This window comes from Enoplosus armatus, chromosome 14 (assembly GCF_043641665.1).
Source record: "Enoplosus armatus isolate fEnoArm2 chromosome 14, fEnoArm2.hap1, whole genome shotgun sequence".
NCBI lineage: Eukaryota > Metazoa > Chordata > Actinopteri > Centrarchiformes > Enoplosidae > Enoplosus > Enoplosus armatus.
This window is the reverse complement of record NC_092193.1, coordinates 10,708,122-10,727,919: the sequence shown is the minus strand read 5'-3', so window position 1 is coordinate 10,727,919 and position 19,798 is coordinate 10,708,122. Positions and strand designations below refer to the sequence as shown.

Below are 19,798 nucleotides of genomic sequence, written 5' to 3'. Positions count from 1 at the left end.
CCTGACTTTGCTCATCTCCCCAAACCCCGACCTTCATCCTGACAATCACTCTGGGGGTGAAGATGAGCGAGGAGGCTGCCGCACCGTGATTGTCTCCAGTCAGGATTTGAACTCAAGTCCTCATCTGTAACATTTTACACCACACGAAATATCACACTTCCTTTCTGTCTCTATTCCTGTCCTTTCACATGATCCCAGTGAAGCAGGAAAGTGCAGGAGGAATGCTGTGAACAGACTGCATTTAACACTGTTATTGCTTAACAGTAAGAGAAGTGCAACATTAAATGGGGACTTATCTTCCTCTTTTGTAAGCTGCATCCACTGAAGTGTTTATTGTGCGTCGTCACAAAGAGAATGGTGTACGTGTCTCGCCTGGTGGCGGTGGAAGAAGCGGTCGCTTACCCTGGTTGAGTGTCGATGTGCTGTTTATGTCTCCTGAGATGAAGGAGGACTCCGACTGCTTCCTCACAGTGTCGTTCCACATCCGCCTGATGCGGCTCTGGGTGGAGACAGAAAGCGGCCATTGATCAGGACTCAACATGGTGCCGCTGTTATTTCTTCTGCTTCCGGCCCTGAGTATTGAGTGGCTATGTGATTCAAACCTACATTTGTATAATAGATTCAACTAACTCACTGCTTGATGAGCGCTACGGTAAAAAAAAGAAAAGAAAAAAAAGCACGAGCTATTGATTCAACCGATACCAAAAATGGATACTCCAAGAATCGTACAACTTGTAATTTGAGATATTGGCCCTATCTTTTCAAATAGTTTGTCTCTCCCAGCCATGATAAAAGGTATAAATTAACATTTAAAAAGAAAACTTTAAATACTCATGCTAGCTACACTGTACTATAACATTTCATTGTTAAAATATGTCAGACTCATCTGAGAATTGACATACAGTATAACCTTGGCGGTCTAACAGCTTGTGTTTAACATTACAAAGTGAAATAAAGTACTGCACAGAAATTTCTATTACAATGTTCAAACGGTGTAGAATCAAGAGGCACCACTTCACAATGATAAAACTCAAGTGAAAGGTTGGAAATAAGGTGAGAAGTTTGAGTCTCTACTTAAGGATAAGGCTGGTGATATCCTATACTTTCCTTATTGTCAGCAAATTCTATAAAAAGACCAGAACCAACCCTGTGTTAGTCCGCCTCTCAATACTGTCTCACTTCCACAGCCTCTCTGTGGCTCTCAGCCTCAAGCCCGTTTGTCCCTTATGGCATAAATCTTTAAAAATGGGTCCCAAATATATACTTTACTTATACTATATATAAAAAGGTCCACAAAACATAAAAACAAAATCCACGGACATATAATTAACTGGAGTTCCTTTACATACAAACCTTTTCACACATAGGTTATAAATCCCAAACCCTGACATCTCTGTTCCAGGCATGTACCTGTGTTGCAGATGAGTAGCGGGCCGTGGATCGAGACGTGGCTGTCTTGGCTGAACTGTGGGGGCCCTCGGGCGGAAGCGTGCCGCAGCACTGGGACTGACGGAAACATTTGCTGTACTCTTTGCGGACCTGCATAGGAACGAAAGATCAGGACAGGACTGAGCACACAGACAACTACATAGTCCCCCCATGAGAGACCCATCCATCCATTAGTTATACCGCCTTGAGGGTCTCTGGACAGGTTGCCAGCCAATCACTGGGCTGACACATCAAGACAGATAACCATTCACAATCACACCTATTGGCAATTTAGAGTCGGCAATTAACCGAAACTGCATCGGGAGAACATACAAACTCCACACAGAAAGGCTTCAGCCGGCCGACAGGTTCAGCTGAGAGGCGACAGGCTGTGGCAGTGGTTACTGCATCACCATGACTGATGCAAATCCCAAATCTTTATCAAATGCCACCGAGCTGACAGCAGTTTAAATGCCATATCGGTGAGGACAAGGATAACAAACAAACACTGTGATAACACGTTGAAATATTGTAGAGAGGACGCCCTTTGATATCGGTTTCGCCAAGTGAGAATGTATAAAATGCCTCGTGCAAAATCTCAAAATGTCACAATAGAAATATTAACAAATTCACACCTGCATTGGATTAGACAGATTTGGAAAGAAACAAATCTTGGAAGTGCCAAATTGGAATTGTATGAAAGTAATTCAGCCACTAATGATCATTTTCATTATCAATTAATCTGAAGATCATTTCCTCAATTTGTTTTGCCTATAAAATGTCAGACAAGGCCGTAGGTGACATCTTCAAAATGTCTTGCTTCGTTAGACCAACAGTCTAAAACCTCAATTTATTATAATATATGACAAAGAAAGGCAACAAATTCTCACATCTGAGAAGCTGAAACAAGCAGATTTTTGGTATTTTTGCTTGAAAAGTCGCTTTAATGAGTAATTATAAGTAATTATTATTGAGTAATTATTCTTTCTTTTTCTTTAATTCATTATTTGTATAGTCTATGAAATGTGAGTAAAATTGTAAAAAAATAAAATAAAACACTATTTCCAAGGTGATGTCTTCATATTTCTTGTTTTTAGTCCAAAGAATATTCAATTTACAGATAAATAAAACAGATAAAAACCGCAAATCCTCACATTTAATCAACTGGAAGAAGCAAATTACATGTTTAATTGATTAGAATTGATCAACAACAATCTCAGAAGAGTGACGGAGGACGAAATCATACCTTTTTCTGGAGGAGGCAGTGGAAGATGAAGATGAACATCCCTTGCAGGGTGTTGAAGATGGTGAAGAGGTAAGCCATCACAATGGAGGATTCATTGAGGAAGAACAAGCCAAAGGACCACGTGAGCCCCAACAGACAAAGTAGGGCAAACGCTCCCAACACCCACGACCTGCGAAAGAGAAAGAAGAGTGACGTTAACTACTAAAACAGCAAAATTGCAGTAGATTTCATCTTTGCTTGGTTTGACGTTTCTCTGTTCCTGGACAGCAGCTTGTTAGGAAAAAATACCCTCATTTGCTATTTGTCCTTTTTAGACAAGTCGCACTAGCGGCGGCGGCATCCAAGAGTGTATAAATGCTGATGATACAAAGTTTAGGAATGAATGTGCCTTTTGTATTTGACACTGAGTCAAAGAAATAATTCCTTGGTCTTCTTTGGAGTTGTTGACTGAAGAGACTGCAAACGCAGCACGTTTTTTCCTTGGCGGCTTCCAGGAAAGCCTAGAGGAAATAAGATAACTTCACAGTCACTTTCAATGACGATGGCTGGTCGTTATTGATATACAAGAGAGAAGTGAGCCACCCCGGGAGAGATACGGCAGGCACGGAGAGGAGAGAAGAAATGGGACAACAGCGAGTCACCGAGAGAGGATCCACAGAAAAAAACACAGGCAGCGCTGATTAGAGTTGCTGTCCAATTTTTTGGTGCTCTTTATACGAGAATACTATTTGTTTTTGTCAGAATAATCACACAAAATGCAACCAATTATTTCACTTTTTTTAATACCAGTTACCACATTTGACACAGAAACTCAACACATTGCGGATTTGAGGTAGACCCTAATTAATGACAGTTAATGAGTTTTGACTTCTTAAGATAATGTGTGAAATCCAGCATCCACACATGCAGGTTTCCTGTGTGCTAAAAACAAACCTGAAAGCCTTTTTTTCCCCCAGTTTGGACCAAAATCAGAGTGGCTGAATAAAAAATCAAGCGCCCACATAACATGTGTTGGCCTGCCCTCAAACATATTGTTGAACAAGAATCCAGGCACAGAAATGTACAGGGACTTTTTATCAAGCAAATGCAGCCTCGCTGGAAGAGGACAGATGGAGGGGTTTGGTTCTTTAAATCTACGAGGCATATAGTTGAATCCATCTTCCAAGGAAGTCTGTAAACTATGCCAGCACAGGAGCAAAAAGACACCAAAGGTCAGAAATGCAGTTATGAAGAAATAAAAAAAGGCAATATAACCCCGTCTAGTGCAAATACTAAAATCATAAAATGAACTAAAAAGGCACTATCTATACGGACCGAAATAAAATCTGAAAGGGAAAAAAATATTGGCATGGTCGGGTTTAAGAGACGAGAAAATCAAATAAACATGTCGGTCAAATGCAGCTTTTGAAATCTCAGGAGGGAGGCAAAAGCAGTAATGGTGAATATTATTTTTCTTTTCACACACACAGACACACACACACACACACACACACACACACAGTCGAGGGAGCAAGCAACCACAGTGAGGCCACCTAATCTCCCAGAGCAACACCCCTCACCTGATACCCCCCAGCCTGGACGAGTCGGGTTTCATGGAGGTGGAGTGCTTCACCATCTTGAACATCGTCACCACCAGGAAGATGACATTGACCTGTCAAAACAGACGCATATCACGGTTAACAGACTGCACTCAGAAAAGTATCCAATTCCTGTTGGAGGAAGCATTCAGATCCTTTACTTATGTAAAAGTACTAATACCACACTGAATAAATACTCCATTACAAGTGTCAGCATAATCAGGGAAATGTACTTAAAGTATTAAAAGTAGAAGCACTCAATGCAGAAAAATGTCCCCTCTGACTGTTATACTATTATATATTATATCATTACGTTATTATTAGTCATTCATTAATGTGAAAGCAACATATTACTGTTGTAGTTGGTTGAGTGTATTGTGAGAAATGCTCATCACAATAAACCCAAAAGAGCTCAAAGCGACACCTTCACACGTTTGGTCCAACCAACAGCCCGAACCTCAAAATCATTAAGAAAAAACTGAAATTATTAAAATAATGGAAAGGAAAAGCAGCAAATCCTCACATTTAAGAGGCTGGAACCTTGAAATGTCTGGAATAGTTGTCAATTAATTTTCAACTAATTGATTCATCAACAGATTGTGTCGGCTCTACTTGTATATACTGTTGGGTAGTTTAATCAATAACAAAGGATCATATTTTATGAGCTCTTCATGTGTTTTGTATGCAAAACTCTTTGTAGGCTGTCAAATAAATGTAGTGGAGTAGAAGTATAAAGTGGCATGAAAAGAAAATACTAAAGTAAAGTACTAGTGCGGTCAAATTTGTGCTTACTTGAGTAAATGTACTCAGTTACATTCCACCACTGGTTGCTAACCCCACGTAGTTGTATTTCACATTGATTTAGAGTATTGCTTAATCTGCGGTGGTTTTGGCGTCAACACAAGCATACCTTTACCGAGAGGAGTAAGAAAATGTAATGCCTCAGTGTAGATCATAAAGTACGCTGGCTTCCAAAGAGAAAAACAACAGTGGGAGGTTAACGCTTTGGTCTACTTCACACAGCTCTGGCCTTCAACATAAGCTGCACTGCAAGTTTCTCTTCCCTCTCTTGTTTGACATTATAGTCAATCCCAGAGTGCAAATCCCTGAATATGAGAATGTATATCTGATGAAGTCCAAACACATCTGATGTACCGCGGACAAAAGCTCCAGAAAAACACAGAGAGGAAAAGAACGGAGCCCAGTGCCATATTTTAGAAACAATTTTTCACTGAAGCCAGGAAAAACATTTAAGTGATTCAAGCCATACATCCAGAAAGGTTTCCATGCTTTCAGGATGTCTCTCTGTAAGCACCGGAGGGCCCATGGCCACCGAGGGAAAGGGAGGAGATGTGCTTCAATTTGGCCCGATGCCATATTAAACCTTTGAAATGCACTTCTGTATATCCAATGAAAAATAAGTATATATCCGGATTTGTATGTTATTAAAAACTTCTATCCCACATCTGCTCCGAGCGTGCATTTTGAAAGCGTGACCAATCTACTGCACATAAAGGAAAATAACCGACAGAAAGCATGAGCTGGCGGGAAAACAAAGCAATAATGATCTCAGTGTAGCGTTCTCAGTTTATCAAATACTTCACTTTCAATTCTTCATTCACAAAATAAGCAGAAAGATCGTCATTATCATCCCATATGGATGCATTCTGAAACACTACAGGGCAACAGAAAAAAAGGGGGTCTTTAAATGGAAACAAAGAGAGTGTGAGTGGAAAGCAGATGGAAACCAACACGGGAAGATGGAAGAAAAAGGAGTGGCTAAGAAGACAGAAAGAGGCTTTTAGATCACAGCTTAGAGTAATACCGAGTTTTGTCTCCCAGCCACTTGCGTCCGCATGAGTCGAGTGGCTGGAGATGCATTTTACGCAGCCGCAAGAGATGACACGGATCCGATGGGACAGACAGACAGACGGACAGCAAAGCGAGGCGAGGAGGCAGGGAGGCACTCTGCAGAAAGCTGAGGCACACTACATATTACATATGGACTCCCCCCTCATGCCTGGTCACCGAGGGACCGTCCTGTACAATATTCAGGTCTCTCACTTCTCTTCCAAATACAGCGCCAAAAAAACCCCGTCCCTGCCGACGCAGCACTTCTCTCGGTTTTACATGTATTTACAGCCTCTGGACAGATTTACACGTGTGTTACCATATGTGCAAATATGGATACACAGTGTGTGTTTGTTCAATGTGCATGCATTCATTCCTGTGTGCATGAAGGTGCGTGTGTTGTGTGTGTGTGTGTGTGTGTGTGTGTGTGCATTGTGCAACACCCAGTGCACCACATGAAATATTAAAAGGTGAAGATGGAGATGTCCGTGTGCTGGGATTGGCTGGGGACGTGTCATGATCCTCAGCAGGGCTATGAGCTGTGGTAATGGTTGTCTGGCCCACCCACTCATTACTTCCATGTTCACCCCCACCACCATCACCCTTGTTTTCCCACTGAGAAAATGACCTTCATGCCTGAGACGATTTCTCCTCCTGATTGCGGGAGGGGAGATTTCTCTAGATGTACAGCAAGGACCAAACAGCTTTAAGTTGTTACCGCTCACCAATTCTGATTTCAGAGGATTTCATAGCTGAGTGGACAATGATGTCCTCGTGTCAGCTATAATGGGACCACTTTCCTTTCATGCAAATTGATTGGTGAAAGCAGAGCTAAGAGGCTGCCAGTACACATAGAGAGAGAAAATCTATGAACAGTTTTCAAAGCTTTTCTTTGAAAGGAAAAGAAAAAAAGTTATCACACGCGTGCACAAAATTACAACTTACCACAATTATGAAGGTTACAGGTCCGATGAAGCTCCAGATGAAATGGTTATCAACCCTCAGCCAGCATCTACAGGGTGCAAAAGGTGATACTCAGCTCATTAAATCATCTCATTGCCAAAACAAAGTTGTGTCTCATCGATCAGGGCCCAGCAGAGCTGGCCGGATGATGACAGATGGCTACAGATACAGAATAGAGACTCTTCTGACCACAGAGAAGAAAACCCGACCTTGAGGGAGTCCTGGCCTCTTGCCATGAGAAGCTGCAGTCTAAAAGCCAGTGGTTATTGGACTCATGACTTCACAGTCTGCAAATGTCTACAAATGTGGGATGTCGGACAGTGTACCTAAGACTCTGAACAGTAAACAGTGTATTGTAGACAGGATTCAAGAATGAATTGCACCTCGGACTGTGTTTATCACCAGGAAACATAAAAAGAAGACTACAGCAATAAAATGTTGGAGTTTGAAAAAGACCATTTACTTAAATCCAATAAATTGGAGAATTGCAGTCTTACAAATCATAAAGCTTGCTGCTTGGATGAAGACCAGTGGAGAAGTGCATAAACTTTTAACTGACAAGGGCGGCAATTACCCACACGCAAAGAATAAAAACCCAGCGAGCCAGTGCAGCAAGCCAGCGCATTCATTAATGTTGCGGCTGTGCTCACAGCCTCTTCTTTTAGCAGTGACAGGGTGTAAATTTGCCAGGGGGCAGAGGTGGACTTACTCTTTGTGATATTACTATCATTAGCACATGCATGCACGCTGTGTGGGTCTGTCTTGATGGAGAGAAGGGAGGACTAATGTTCCTGGTTTTTATCCCACAAAAGAAGAATCTCTGCAAAGATGCCACACTTACGCCCGCTGTGTGCCGTAGCTTCTGTAGTCGATGGCTGCCGATATGCCTACCACCACGGCCGGGATGAGGTACCCAGAGACGTAGTAGTACTTCCTGCGCGAGAATTCGCTCTCGAACACCTCGACCAGCATGAGGTACAGCTGCACACCCTCCAGACACATCCAGGCGAACGCAGCCAGGAAGCAGAAGTGGAGGACGCCGGCGATGATGGAGCACACCAGCTGACAGGAGGACACATGCAGACGTTACACACAAACAGTTTGGGGTTAGCTGAGTCTGACGTTTCCCAGTTACTCAGAAGGACTTCTACTCACAGAAACTGTTTAATGCTTTTGTTCAGAGTTTAAAAGTTCAATGACATTAGACCAGCTTAGCTAGATTACAATGTCTGTGGGATCAAGCAGCGGCTCTGTTGAAAGCTGCTCTAATCAATATTTTTGATTGGATCAAATGACTACATGTAATGTGAAAGGGGTCACTTGAGCTTGTTAGCATCTTACAGCTCAATATTTTGGTTTTACAGACCACAACTTTATCTTTTTCTTTTGGTTTCCAGCCACAGCAGGCAGCGTTTTTTCTTTAAACCTACTGTTCACTACCTGCCTGGCACACAGACAAATTTATTTACTAGCTGGTGAACATAGAGAAACCTTTAGCAGTTACAGAGCCAGATATGTTCCTCAAGTGTTCATAGAGATAAAATATTGGCCTTGCTTGTGCTCCAAGTGACCAAAAATCGTATTTACGCATGTTTAAAGATAACAATACGCGCGTGTAAACATCAAAGATGGATGTCTGGTCAGACTTTTTGTAAACCTATTTATTCCATCACTAATTTCCCCAACAACTCAAGAATGAGTTTAAAGTATTTGTGAAAATTGATATTTAGTAAAAATGTTAACATTAGACCTACAAACACTCACTTGAGAATTTGAGAATGTGTATCCTCTTATCCTTAATGGTACTGATCCCATAACTATTCAATAAATTAGCTAAGCTAGGCTAAGCTAATATCACTACCCAACAAACAGCATGGAGTATTATACATACAAAGGCATCCATACATTTTTCTCATTCTGGGTAAGTAGAAAAAAGCAGAAGAAGACAAAATCCACCGTTAAAATGCACATTTTGTGACCAAGCTTTGGTCAATACGATCAAATCTTATTTTCTGTTTCAATGAAAATCCCAAAGTTTCCAAAGATAGAAATGATGTGGGAGAACTGTGTATAAAATCATGCTATCATTTCTATTTGATAAAATGGTGCAGCCAATTAAAAAAAGAAAATAAAACATCATCCTGAGCTTCATTTCTTCAGAATCAGCATCATAGATCTTCAAATGTACAGAGTAGATATGTGGTATTATATATGTGGATTTATTGCCACTTAAAGGAAAACTGAAGGAGAAATTCAAGGGTTTAAAGGTTAATCACTGCAGATGAGCCCATTCATCAGCAAGTTAAAACCCTCTGCAGTATAATTTCCACGGTACCTTTGGCTCAGTCATGTTGATGCCCACGAGGTAGACGAGCTCGCCAATGAAGAGGTTGAGGCAGAGGTTTTTGTGGATGGTGTTGCGGTCACTTTGCAGACCTCCGAAGAAGCAGAAGGTGAAGAGGCTGATGGCGAGGCAGACGAGAGACACGGCGATACCCATCCGTGTGATGACAGTAAGAAGAAGCTCGTGGACGCTCCCCTCCCCCTGCAGAGAAACAGACGTGACAGGCTGACCTTCAGCTCTGCACTTTTCTTAATGATTGGTGGCATTTAAGCACATACTAGTTGTAGCTATATTTATTGAAGTGCAAATGCTGCCCTGACGGTAACCCCAGTGTATCCTATATTTCAGGTACCTACATGTACACTAAGATTGCTAGCTGTGAGCATTCCTCCTGATCATACCAGCCATTAAAAGGTCCCCTCCTAACGCTCTTTCAATGGAAGGAGATGGGGGACAAAATCCACAGTCCTTGTTCTGTGCAAAAATGCTTCCCAAAGTTTATTTGAAGCTAATATGACACTTCAGAAGTTTGAGTTAGACAAATCAAGTAGACATCTTCCAAGTTCTTTTTACTACCAAAGCCCTCTTTGTGTTTTCACAGACACAGTTTCCCCTTTGAGCTGCAGTGGAAAGATATCAACAAAAAGAATGAATTTTGTTCTGAAAAGACTTTAACTTGAAGATATCTACTTGATTTGTCTAACTCCAACTGTTCATATGGGCACCTGACTATTTTTTTTAAGACAGACAAGAAAAAATGATGAGCCTATCATTTAATGTGATCGTACCTGATGACATTTGGCACTCAAACTGAACATGCTTCGATCACATTAGGGGCCCCATGTTGCGGAAAGTGACATCAGTTGAAAAACGGCCACAAAGAACCGCGACCGAGTGATGTGACGTCCACATGTGGGTTCTCCTTTTTGGGGTCAAATCACGCTGTGTTTCAGAAAATCTAAAACTAAGCAGGTTTCAAGATGGGCACCAGGCAAATGTGAAAATAGCAGCCTCCGAACCATACAAAATATCACTCAAGGACATGGTGGCCTGGAAGTGAGGCAATTCCTCCTGTGATATTTGTAATTTTATTGAGGGCAGGAGTTGCAGTTGAGGTGATGTGCAGGGAATTGGTGTGAGGCTAAGCCTAGCCTCGGGGCTGTGGTTTCAAGCCGTGGTTAAGGTTGAGGTTAAGACAGATGACAGGGACAGAGTTCATGAGTTGGGACGTATTATTAAACCAACCACAAACTTATCCTCCACATTTATTACTGGCTAGGTCCTTGCTACACATGCTATTTATCATGTAATTGGATTGTAATTGCATTCCCGACCAAATGGATCCTACACCACTTTTAAGAGGGGTGGAAACATAAGTTAAAGCTGAGGTTACACCGTTTCCCATGATTCTCAGGGACATATGCATGGAGGACGATTAGACACGGGCCATAGGTAAAATATAATTACTTCTGATAACGGTATGGCACTTCCTATCCTGATCCACAATCTCGCTCTTTTAAACTGACAGCCTGGTTCCTTTCCCCCCTCCTCCCCCGCCCCCTTACCTTCTCCTCCAGCAATAATCTAATTATCTCCACTGAAATGCCATTCTTGTTCTTGCCGTGTGTGCACAAATCTATCAGCGAGACGGAAGAGCAACTAACTGAGACAGAAAAATAGCTTGTGCGAACCACACGGAGAGGGCCACTTACCACATTTCCCCGATGGGCCATGAGGATGGCGAAGTTGGTCAAGTGACTGCAGGAGCAAGTGGTGTGGCTCTTGTTGGTTTCCAGCAGTTTACAGCCCTGAGTGGACCAGTATCCCATCATGCTGCGCTCTGAGTAATTCCAGAAGGAACAGTTGGGATTGTAGTAGTGCTCCTTCTACAGAACACAAACACAGAGAGAGAGAGAAAATGATGAAACATATATGAACATGCGTTGCAATATGCATAATTGTACACAGACACAACGTGTATATTTCATATCTCCTACTGTAAGAAACAGGAGGTCAATGTACCCGATGTGTAGACTGTGTGTCTGTTTTACCAATTAAAATCCTTTAAATGTAAGGGATTGTTGGAAGGAAAGGGATCCGAATAAAGGAATAAAACAGAATCTTAATGTGTTGAGATGTGAGGAGGGTTACTATGGCAATTACAAGGCACAAGGCGAAGCACGACACAGAAGACGCTCGACTTGCTTCTCTACTAGTATACATCTCTGATTGGTGCTAATCACCACCCATGACACACATGCAGATTATAGATGCTTTCTCTTTACTCCAACAGTTTTTCTACCACAATAACACATCAAAGCGCTGTATTTTTCCTTCACTGCAGAAGGCTGTGCAGCCGTTTCAGTATTTTCGCAGCCCAGCTCTACAGTGTGGTCTGGGGGAGTCTCAGGAGGAGGCTTACATCCAGGTGCTCCAGTGTGAAGATCACGGGGTCGGCCACAAACACACGGCTGGACTCCTTGGTTATAGAGGCTGACAGGATGTGGGAGTTGACGGTGAGGGAGAGGTTGCGTTTGTTCAGGTCCCCCACTCCCCTCAGTGTGGCGTTCTCAGTGCTGAGGAACTGACCCAGGTGTTTGTAGAGCACAAATACCAGCTTGGCCACACCTGCAACCGGCAATAATAAAATCATCAGACAAACACGGGGAGCGTAAACAAGCACAAGTACAAATGTCTATTTAGTGAAAAGACATATATTCATTGATATTGTCTGAATGTACCAAACCATAATGGAATAGTTCCACATTTTGGGAAAAATGAAAAATATGTACGCTAAATATGAAGCTAGAGCCAGCTAGCTTGGCTTTAAAATTTCAGTCTCATTTCAGTGATGTGTTTAATGACATGCAGCAGAATCATGAAATCGTGAAATGAAAGTTGTGATCTTAATTTTAAGCCACAAAAACTGATACCAATTAATACAGGATCATGTAGCTCCCTTAAAACCATATTATAACTTTGGACAGAGCCAGGCTATTTATGCTAAGCTAAGATAATAATTCATGCCTTTAGCTCTATAGTTAACATACAGATATTATAATATATTTCTCATAAATAAGTGTATTTCCCAAAATGTCAAACTTCTCCTTTAAAAATATCAGATATGATTGTCGTCATTTTACGTCACCATTGCTTAAACAACCCATAAAGGTTAAGAAAAGCTCAAACTTAACCATGATTTCTGCAGCACTTGTATTTTTCTCACCATTTTTGCTGTTGACTTTGACGGTATTGGAGGAAAGCTGTAGAGACGCTCCACCCTTGCTGGTCTGAGGAAACCTGAAGTCTTGCACTTGACCATCGGTGCTCAACACGTACACATCCAACACTGAGAGATGGTAGGAGGTGAGGGGAATGGGAGAGGTGTATTACTCCTAGGCAACAACTCAAAAGCAGTACATGGCGTTTCATACAGCTCTATCGTTAAGGCCCAGCAGGGTATGTGTAAAGACTCGAGGTTCACTGTACCAGTAACAGAATCCAATCTTATTGGCAAGGCCCCATAGAGTGTCATTTACTTAAAAAAAAACACTAAGCTGTTGGTTGGCATTGTGAAAGCCTCCAAGGCAAGAGCAAAAGAAAAAATAACAACAAGGGCGGCGATTGAGGATGAGCAAATGCAAGCACACAGCCTACTGCAGCATGAATGTCAAATATTCATAGGATCAAAAATATCATTGAGCTTTTACTTTTACTTTTTCTTTCCCCTGTGGGTTCAGATAACTCTGGGCTCGACGAGCAAATCTCTGAAAATCCTCCAAATTCCTGCAGCCCCTCTCTCCGGTATGCTAGCTGCCGGGTGGTGCTCCCTTTGATGTGTGAAATTACTGAAGGGTCAGGAGGACACACGTATCAGCACACTCCCTCCCATCAGAAACGGCCTCACTTCCTCAGATAGATGGCTTCTGACAGACGGAGATGAGGAATTGTTCTCTGGTTGCTCTCCCCCTCTGTCTAGTTTTTAGCTCCCACTTTGCTCTCCCTCCCCTTTTCCCTCGTCTTGCCCTTGATGCTCGCCTGGAGGAGCCATTTGGGCTTCGACAAACTGCTAATTAGGAGCAACAATCATTTTCACATTTTTTTCAAAGTCTTCATGGGAGGTCAGGTAAGCTGTTCTCTGGGGTTGTGTGTTTCTTCATATGGCAGAATTTATGTTTCTCCACTGGAATATTATCTCTATTGCGCAGATAAGCGAGAGCTTGACAAGCTCATAAAAAACTGCCTGAATGCAATGATTAAGTAGCCAATATACAGCATATTACACAATATATTAATCAGTGCTTTTGGTAGAGACAGAGCAACTAGTCCTTATCAGCTTAGCTAACTACCACTTAATGGGAAAGGCTTGGAAAGAACAGATAGAGTGGTGTGTGAATGGAACAATGACATCCAATCGGTTTCTTTGTTTTCCCCCAGAGGTCTGGACAGTTCATCTTGCAGCACACATTCAATGAGGTGACTTCACTATGCATGAAAAAGATCAAAAATCAGTGATTTATAAGACAAAAAGGGTGAGTCGGAGACCATAACCATAGCAACAAAGAGCAGCTATGAGTAGAAATATGACAGTTCACTGCACAAAGGTGACTTAAATGAATGAGATCATGTTGCTGATAAATTGCCTGAGAGGGCACGTTTGCTTGGTTTTTGTGAGCCAAATCTTTTATTGTGACGTCAGCAAGATGTGGCCATTTTTAAAATGATATTCTCCTCAAGGAATAGCTGTCCAGGTACCAAAAAAAATATCATTCCATCAAGACAATTTTACCACTCAGTTTGAAACAATTTTACTGAGAGGTGGTGCACAGCCAAAAGGAAATATAACCATCAGCATCATAAGCTGTGACTGACAGATGTGTATGTGCAGTTTTATCTTTTTTTACAGTTATTGGAGAGGAACTTACTGATATTCTCTGCAGGTACTTTAACGATCGCCGGCTCGATCAGGTTTTCTGCAAGGACAAACGCCCCTTCCTCCAGCGTATCCAGTAGCATTGTGGCGGCGTGACTTTGTTCTGTGGAATTCATGTCTTTCCAGGATTTCAGAGCTTCCGGCCTCAGGAGGTTGTCAACAGTGTCCACAATTGCCTGTATTCATGGAGACAAGTGAAATGTCAGCATGCTGTTTCTTTCCATCATAACTTCAGTTTAATAACAATGAGCAGGGACTGGGCAGCAAATGGTAAAAAAAGGGCATGCATGGCCAACAGTGACAGCAGCAACAACAACTGAAACTGAAATATCAAGATCACTCTGACTGAAGACACGAGGGTTCAAGGAAGTCAAGGATAACTAAAATAATAATGATGATAAAAAATGCAGTATTTATTATTTAATATGCTGTTTACGAAAAATAGGCCTAAACTGAGGAAGCCTCTTTTGGACCAATTTCTTTATTGAATAATGTAAAAATGCTTGAGGGGAAAAAGAAATATGTTTTTTTCCTTCCCTGAACTAATCTGTCTACAATGCTACATTCTCAATTCCTGGTTTAAGCAGCTATTTTCCAAAAGCACAATTATTACCACAAACAATAGTCTTATTTCCCTAACAGGATCTGACCATAATGGCCTTGAATACCATTCTCCTGGAGGAAAGAGGGCATTATCATGAAATCCATGTACAGAGTGGCCGTCTGAGTCAAGACGGGGGAAATTTCTGCTTGTTTTCGATGGCAATCCTTTCATTTCCTGCTTTCTGATAAGCAGTAAGTTAGCAAAACATTCCACGAAACCCACACAAGTATCATATGTTGATAAAACAAGAGTTTCCTTTGACCCTGGCAGCGTGAGTTCATGACTCCTGCATGACAGAATCAACCACAACCTCGCTAACTTTCTAAAAATCCCACCAAACACTGACGGTTGTAGAAAGATCCAGAATCTAGAGCAACCCTCGGTGTGATAAATCAGAGTGACAATTTAACCATAGGTGCCATTAACCGCAGCAAGGCCCACCACAATAACGGTAATTAACCACAACAAGCCCTTGCTCACTGTACCAATTAGTCACAGCTGTGATTATCCAAAACACTAATTGACCACAGACCGGATTATCCGTTTGCCTGGAATAACAAGAAAGGGGATCAACCAAAGTCTGCACCAATATATGATTAACCGCAACATTTAACCACTGAGCTCATATTAACCACAGCAATGATGACTGTATCCAGACACAGGGCTCTCAGCGTGTCTTTATATCACGGGCCGAGCACAGAAATCAATCTCTGTGGCCCTGACCTTGCAGGGAACTAGAGGCTTGTGAGCTGTGACTATGATGGGAGTTGAGTGTGTGTGTGTGTGTGTGTGTGTGTGTGTAATAGGGAGAGTAGTGGCTATTACAGGGTCGGGGCCATTACAACCAGACAGACACTAAATGGTCTTCCCCCCCTGGTGAGCCATCCTCAAAGGACCCATGAAATCCAAAAAGGAAAAAAAAAGTCAGAGCTGTCTCTAATTTGTGCAGCACAGAAAGAATCTGTTCAGATTGGATCCTCTTTAATTCTCGCCTTGGTGGAGGTCACTTTACAAATCACAGGGGTGATACCAGCGTAGGCCCTATGGCTCGATATAACTTGGGGAAAACGAATCACGTGGTGAGAGCTCGGTGAACATGCCAGCGAAATCTCAAGCAGTGCAACAGCAGATGATGAACCGTGACACCAAAACAAGCTAGCAGCTCTGTGAGGCTGTACTTACGGCAGTGCTTTGAGCTAAATGCTAATGTCAGCATGCTAACATGCAGGTGTAATGTTTACTATATTCACCATCTTGGTGTAGCATGTTAGCATGCTAACATTCGCTAATTAGTACTAAACACAGTTTAGCAGTTTGGACAAAGTTGTTACAACTCATCCTTACATGAATGTCTGTGTTTTTACACATCAAAGTCTGTTTACAGGTCTTGGAGAGTACTTCTGCAAATATGAAATAAGCTGTACAAAGCTTTTTGTGGCTCCAGAGGGAGCTGCGCAAAGTTTGATAAATTGCCTCAAGTGATGTCACTGTTATTGTTGTTATAGGAGTGTAATGCTAAATCGGTGGAGCGCTCTTTTAAAACCACAAATGTCAACCTCTTGGTGGCGCTAGAGGAAATGTCAAAGGATCACCAAAGTCATTAGGATGCATGAATGTCTGTAAAAAAAAAAGAAAAACCATCATATCGATCCATCCAATTGTTGGATGTTGTTGAGATATGTCAGTCCAAAGTGGTGTATGACAGAGAGGCCGACATTACCATCCATAGAGTCGTGCCGCTAGCACGACTAAAGAGACATTTCTAAATCAGTCGAGGGAAATGCATCGCTCTTTTCACTCAGTAAAATGAGACCTAGAGGAAAAACAACCCAAACTTCTAGGGAGCCCTGAGAAATACAAAATCAGATCATTTGTTTTATGCCATGCAAGGCATCTCCTCCCGAGTGTTTACACCATGCCCTTGTCTTTCAGCACAACCTACCCGAGGAAATAAACTCTGCCACAGCACAGGAAAAGCAAAATGTCTGGGGGACAGACTGAAAAATCAGAATGGATCACAAACATATTAAGGGGCTCAGAAATTAATCTCACAGATAAAACACAACTGCAACGGGAGAGGAGGTTTTTTTCTTGCTAAGGGGACAAGGGAGACTAGAAATTGTACAATGTAAGCAAGTGAAAATTGAGCACACTGCCACTTTGATCACACTTCTGGCTGACAGGGAGGTGCAATTACGACCGTGGGAAGGCAATTATTCACACAACGTATGAAAAGCCGACAAGAGAGATGGAGAGAGAGAGAAAGACTGGGGGAGGAGAGAGAAAAATGAAAGAAAGATGTACAAGTGATAGCACACAGAGGAGGGGAAAACAGGACAAAGACGGAGCGATATTGACGGTGGCATCCTCAGATGGACAGAAAGACAGGAGAACAGACGGCCGAGGCAGATGAGGAAGCAGCCATATCTTGTACGAGCAGGTCACCAGGCAGGCACATACTGTAACAAGACAATCAAGGACATAGAGACAGACAGTGCTGCATGCCGCTGGTCAGGCGTTAGGGATCGGGGGGGGAAAAGCAACACAGAAAGCCTACAGTAGTAGTTATACCTTCATGTACGCCCTGCATGTCTTCTCTCTTTTTTGAAGCTTTTCCACACAACAAGAGGACCAAGCACAAAAGACAGATCGTAGAGAGAGGTGGTAAGAAAACAGGAAGCAGTAAATCATGCCACTTACCATAAATTACAGAGTTAATGAAAAGAAGAAAAGGCACAGGTCCATGAACTACAACCTTAAAATGATGCTCTAAATGCTTATCATATATGAATATGGATCACATAATAGTGAGGGGGGAAGAGATGAGAAATGCGCAGCAGTATGGAGGAAAAAATGCTGAGACCAGATTCTGATGCTCCCCATTAGTGATGCTTTAAAATACATTGAGAAGATAAACAATGTAGGATGAGGTCGTTTGTATTTCATGGCATGGAGAGAATAATATAGCACTAGCTCTTCTTAAACCCCCCTTTGTTGGTGTCTGGGCATTAAATAAGTTGCCTTCTCCTCCTAATTGAATCAAACCAGAGAAAATCCCATACTTCAGCTCTCGCACAGAATTGGAAAACAAAGAGATGAAATGCTCTTTGCATCCAGAAAACACACACACAGGAAACACAAATGATGTTTCTTCAACCGGGACAAGATTGCTCCAATGGACACCAGCATTTACTTGTTGATTTGTGGGAAAAGGCTGCATGAAACCTAAAGGACCATAGCAGTGGTTTTGTAAGTTTTAGCTTTTTGAACACAAATCATGTAAACTTTACATTTTTGCTGTTTAATGCATGCTGTGCACTTTTAGATTTTCAGATGTAAGTTTCCATTCATTGCAAGCACCCGTTGGCTTTCATTCATTTCTGTATGGCATGAAAATCCTTTGGCAGACTCTTGAAACTTGCTCGAGTTGTCTTACGTGCGTTTACATGCATATAAGGTTGCAGTCGGCTTTCTGCAGTAGCCTGACTTCTTAAATGTCAAGTAAACCAGTTTCCATAATCACGGCAGGGGATTAGAAAAACCTGATTTCCTGATGTGGAGAAAGCAGATTTCTTGGCCATGTATAAAGGTACCTGGGTTTCTAATCATCTTTTTACAAGTATGCATGTGGACAACAAAGACTGCAGATTGGTAAAGTATCCTTGTTTCGTTCACATTTAAGCCTCTTTAAAGAATAACAACAGGCTGTGTTTTAATGCCCTCTCTCATGGAAAGTTTCAACTCTGTTTCACCTCTAGTCTGGTTGGCTGTGGTCAGAAGTGTGTTTATGTCTGTCGCACCTGTAACCACCCAACAGTGATGTCACAGGGTCCTGGGGTACATCTGTACATCACTGCATATAGGTTTCCAGGGGGTGTTAAGTTACTCTTTAAGTATAAATCAGTCAGCTTCCATAGATGAACAGTTGACTATTTCTACAATTTGTGCTATAAGGATAAACTGTGCTGTCTGTCTGTAACAATATGGTTCCAAAATAAGGTAGGGGAGAAATCTGATTACTGACTTACTGCAGGTATGTGTGGATTTTACAGTAACCAGGTTACTACAATGTATTTAAAGGCCGAATGAGTTGGATTTGTCGGTTGCGGTTTGTAAACACAACATTCAAAGTTGGCCCCTCCTCCCCGGCTCAAAGCTTCCTCTTGGATGCGTGCTTACGATCCGGCACCTGGTCGCTACGCAAAATAAGTAAAATACATGCAGAGGGCAGGGCCTCTGCAGATACAGACACCGTCACACACTTCGAGTGATGATTGAGAGGGATTATTTTGTATGAGTCTATACATTGTTTTTAGGAAAATTCTACTCATTCTGCCTTTAAACACGTAGCCTGATCTTTCAAAGTAACCTGGTTTCTTCTGTGCATGTACACATCAATGTCGAGTCTGCATTATGTTTTGTCAGAGTTGCATTATTGTAAAGTAATGCAGACTTTCCAAGTCAAACTGCAATTAAACTGCACTAACAATCAGCAATAATATAATTTTGGCAAACATTAATGCAGACTTGATGAAGGACTGCACAACTCAAGTAAGTCTGCTTGTACAATTTCCCCCCGGGGATCAATAAAGTATTTCTGATTCTGATTCTGATTCTGATAATAGATTTTCATAGGAAATGAATGGAAAGTAACGGCTGCCTGGAACTGTACAAAAAAAAAAACAACCATAAAGAAATCAAAAACACAGCAGCATGGTTTGCAGAATATCAAGGTGTGATGTAAAATGTATGTGGTTTCTAGTAAAGACAATAAAAGCCACCGGTATGGTCCCATAACTTTTGTCATTGTTGCGTGTAATCAGCCAATCGCATGGTGATGTTGTTGTGATGT

At 41.9% G+C, this 19,798-nt stretch overlaps 1 protein-coding gene across 1 annotated transcript in view; it reads right to left on the bottom strand.

The window, feature by feature from the left end:
• The window catches only part of adgrl2b.1 (adhesion G protein-coupled receptor L2b, tandem duplicate 1), a 61,685-nt gene that overhangs the window by 5,510 nt on the left and 36,377 nt on the right, over nt 1-19,798 (bottom strand). The window contains exons 9-20 of the mRNA XM_070919321.1: nt 17,518-17,556; nt 14,335-14,518; nt 12,636-12,758; nt 11,832-12,037; nt 11,122-11,295; nt 9,401-9,610; nt 7,907-8,127; nt 7,048-7,114; nt 4,234-4,325; nt 2,675-2,843; nt 1,411-1,539; nt 403-499 (exon numbers count right to left, since the gene is read on the bottom strand). Coding sequence (XP_070775422.1) covers nt 403-499; nt 1,411-1,539; nt 2,675-2,843; nt 4,234-4,325; nt 7,048-7,114; nt 7,907-8,127; nt 9,401-9,610; nt 11,122-11,295; nt 11,832-12,037; nt 12,636-12,758; nt 14,335-14,518; nt 17,518-17,556 — 1,711 coding nt within the window. The remainder of the gene's footprint in view (nt 1-402; nt 500-1,410; nt 1,540-2,674; nt 2,844-4,233; nt 4,326-7,047; nt 7,115-7,906; nt 8,128-9,400; nt 9,611-11,121; nt 11,296-11,831; nt 12,038-12,635; nt 12,759-14,334; nt 14,519-17,517; nt 17,557-19,798) is intronic.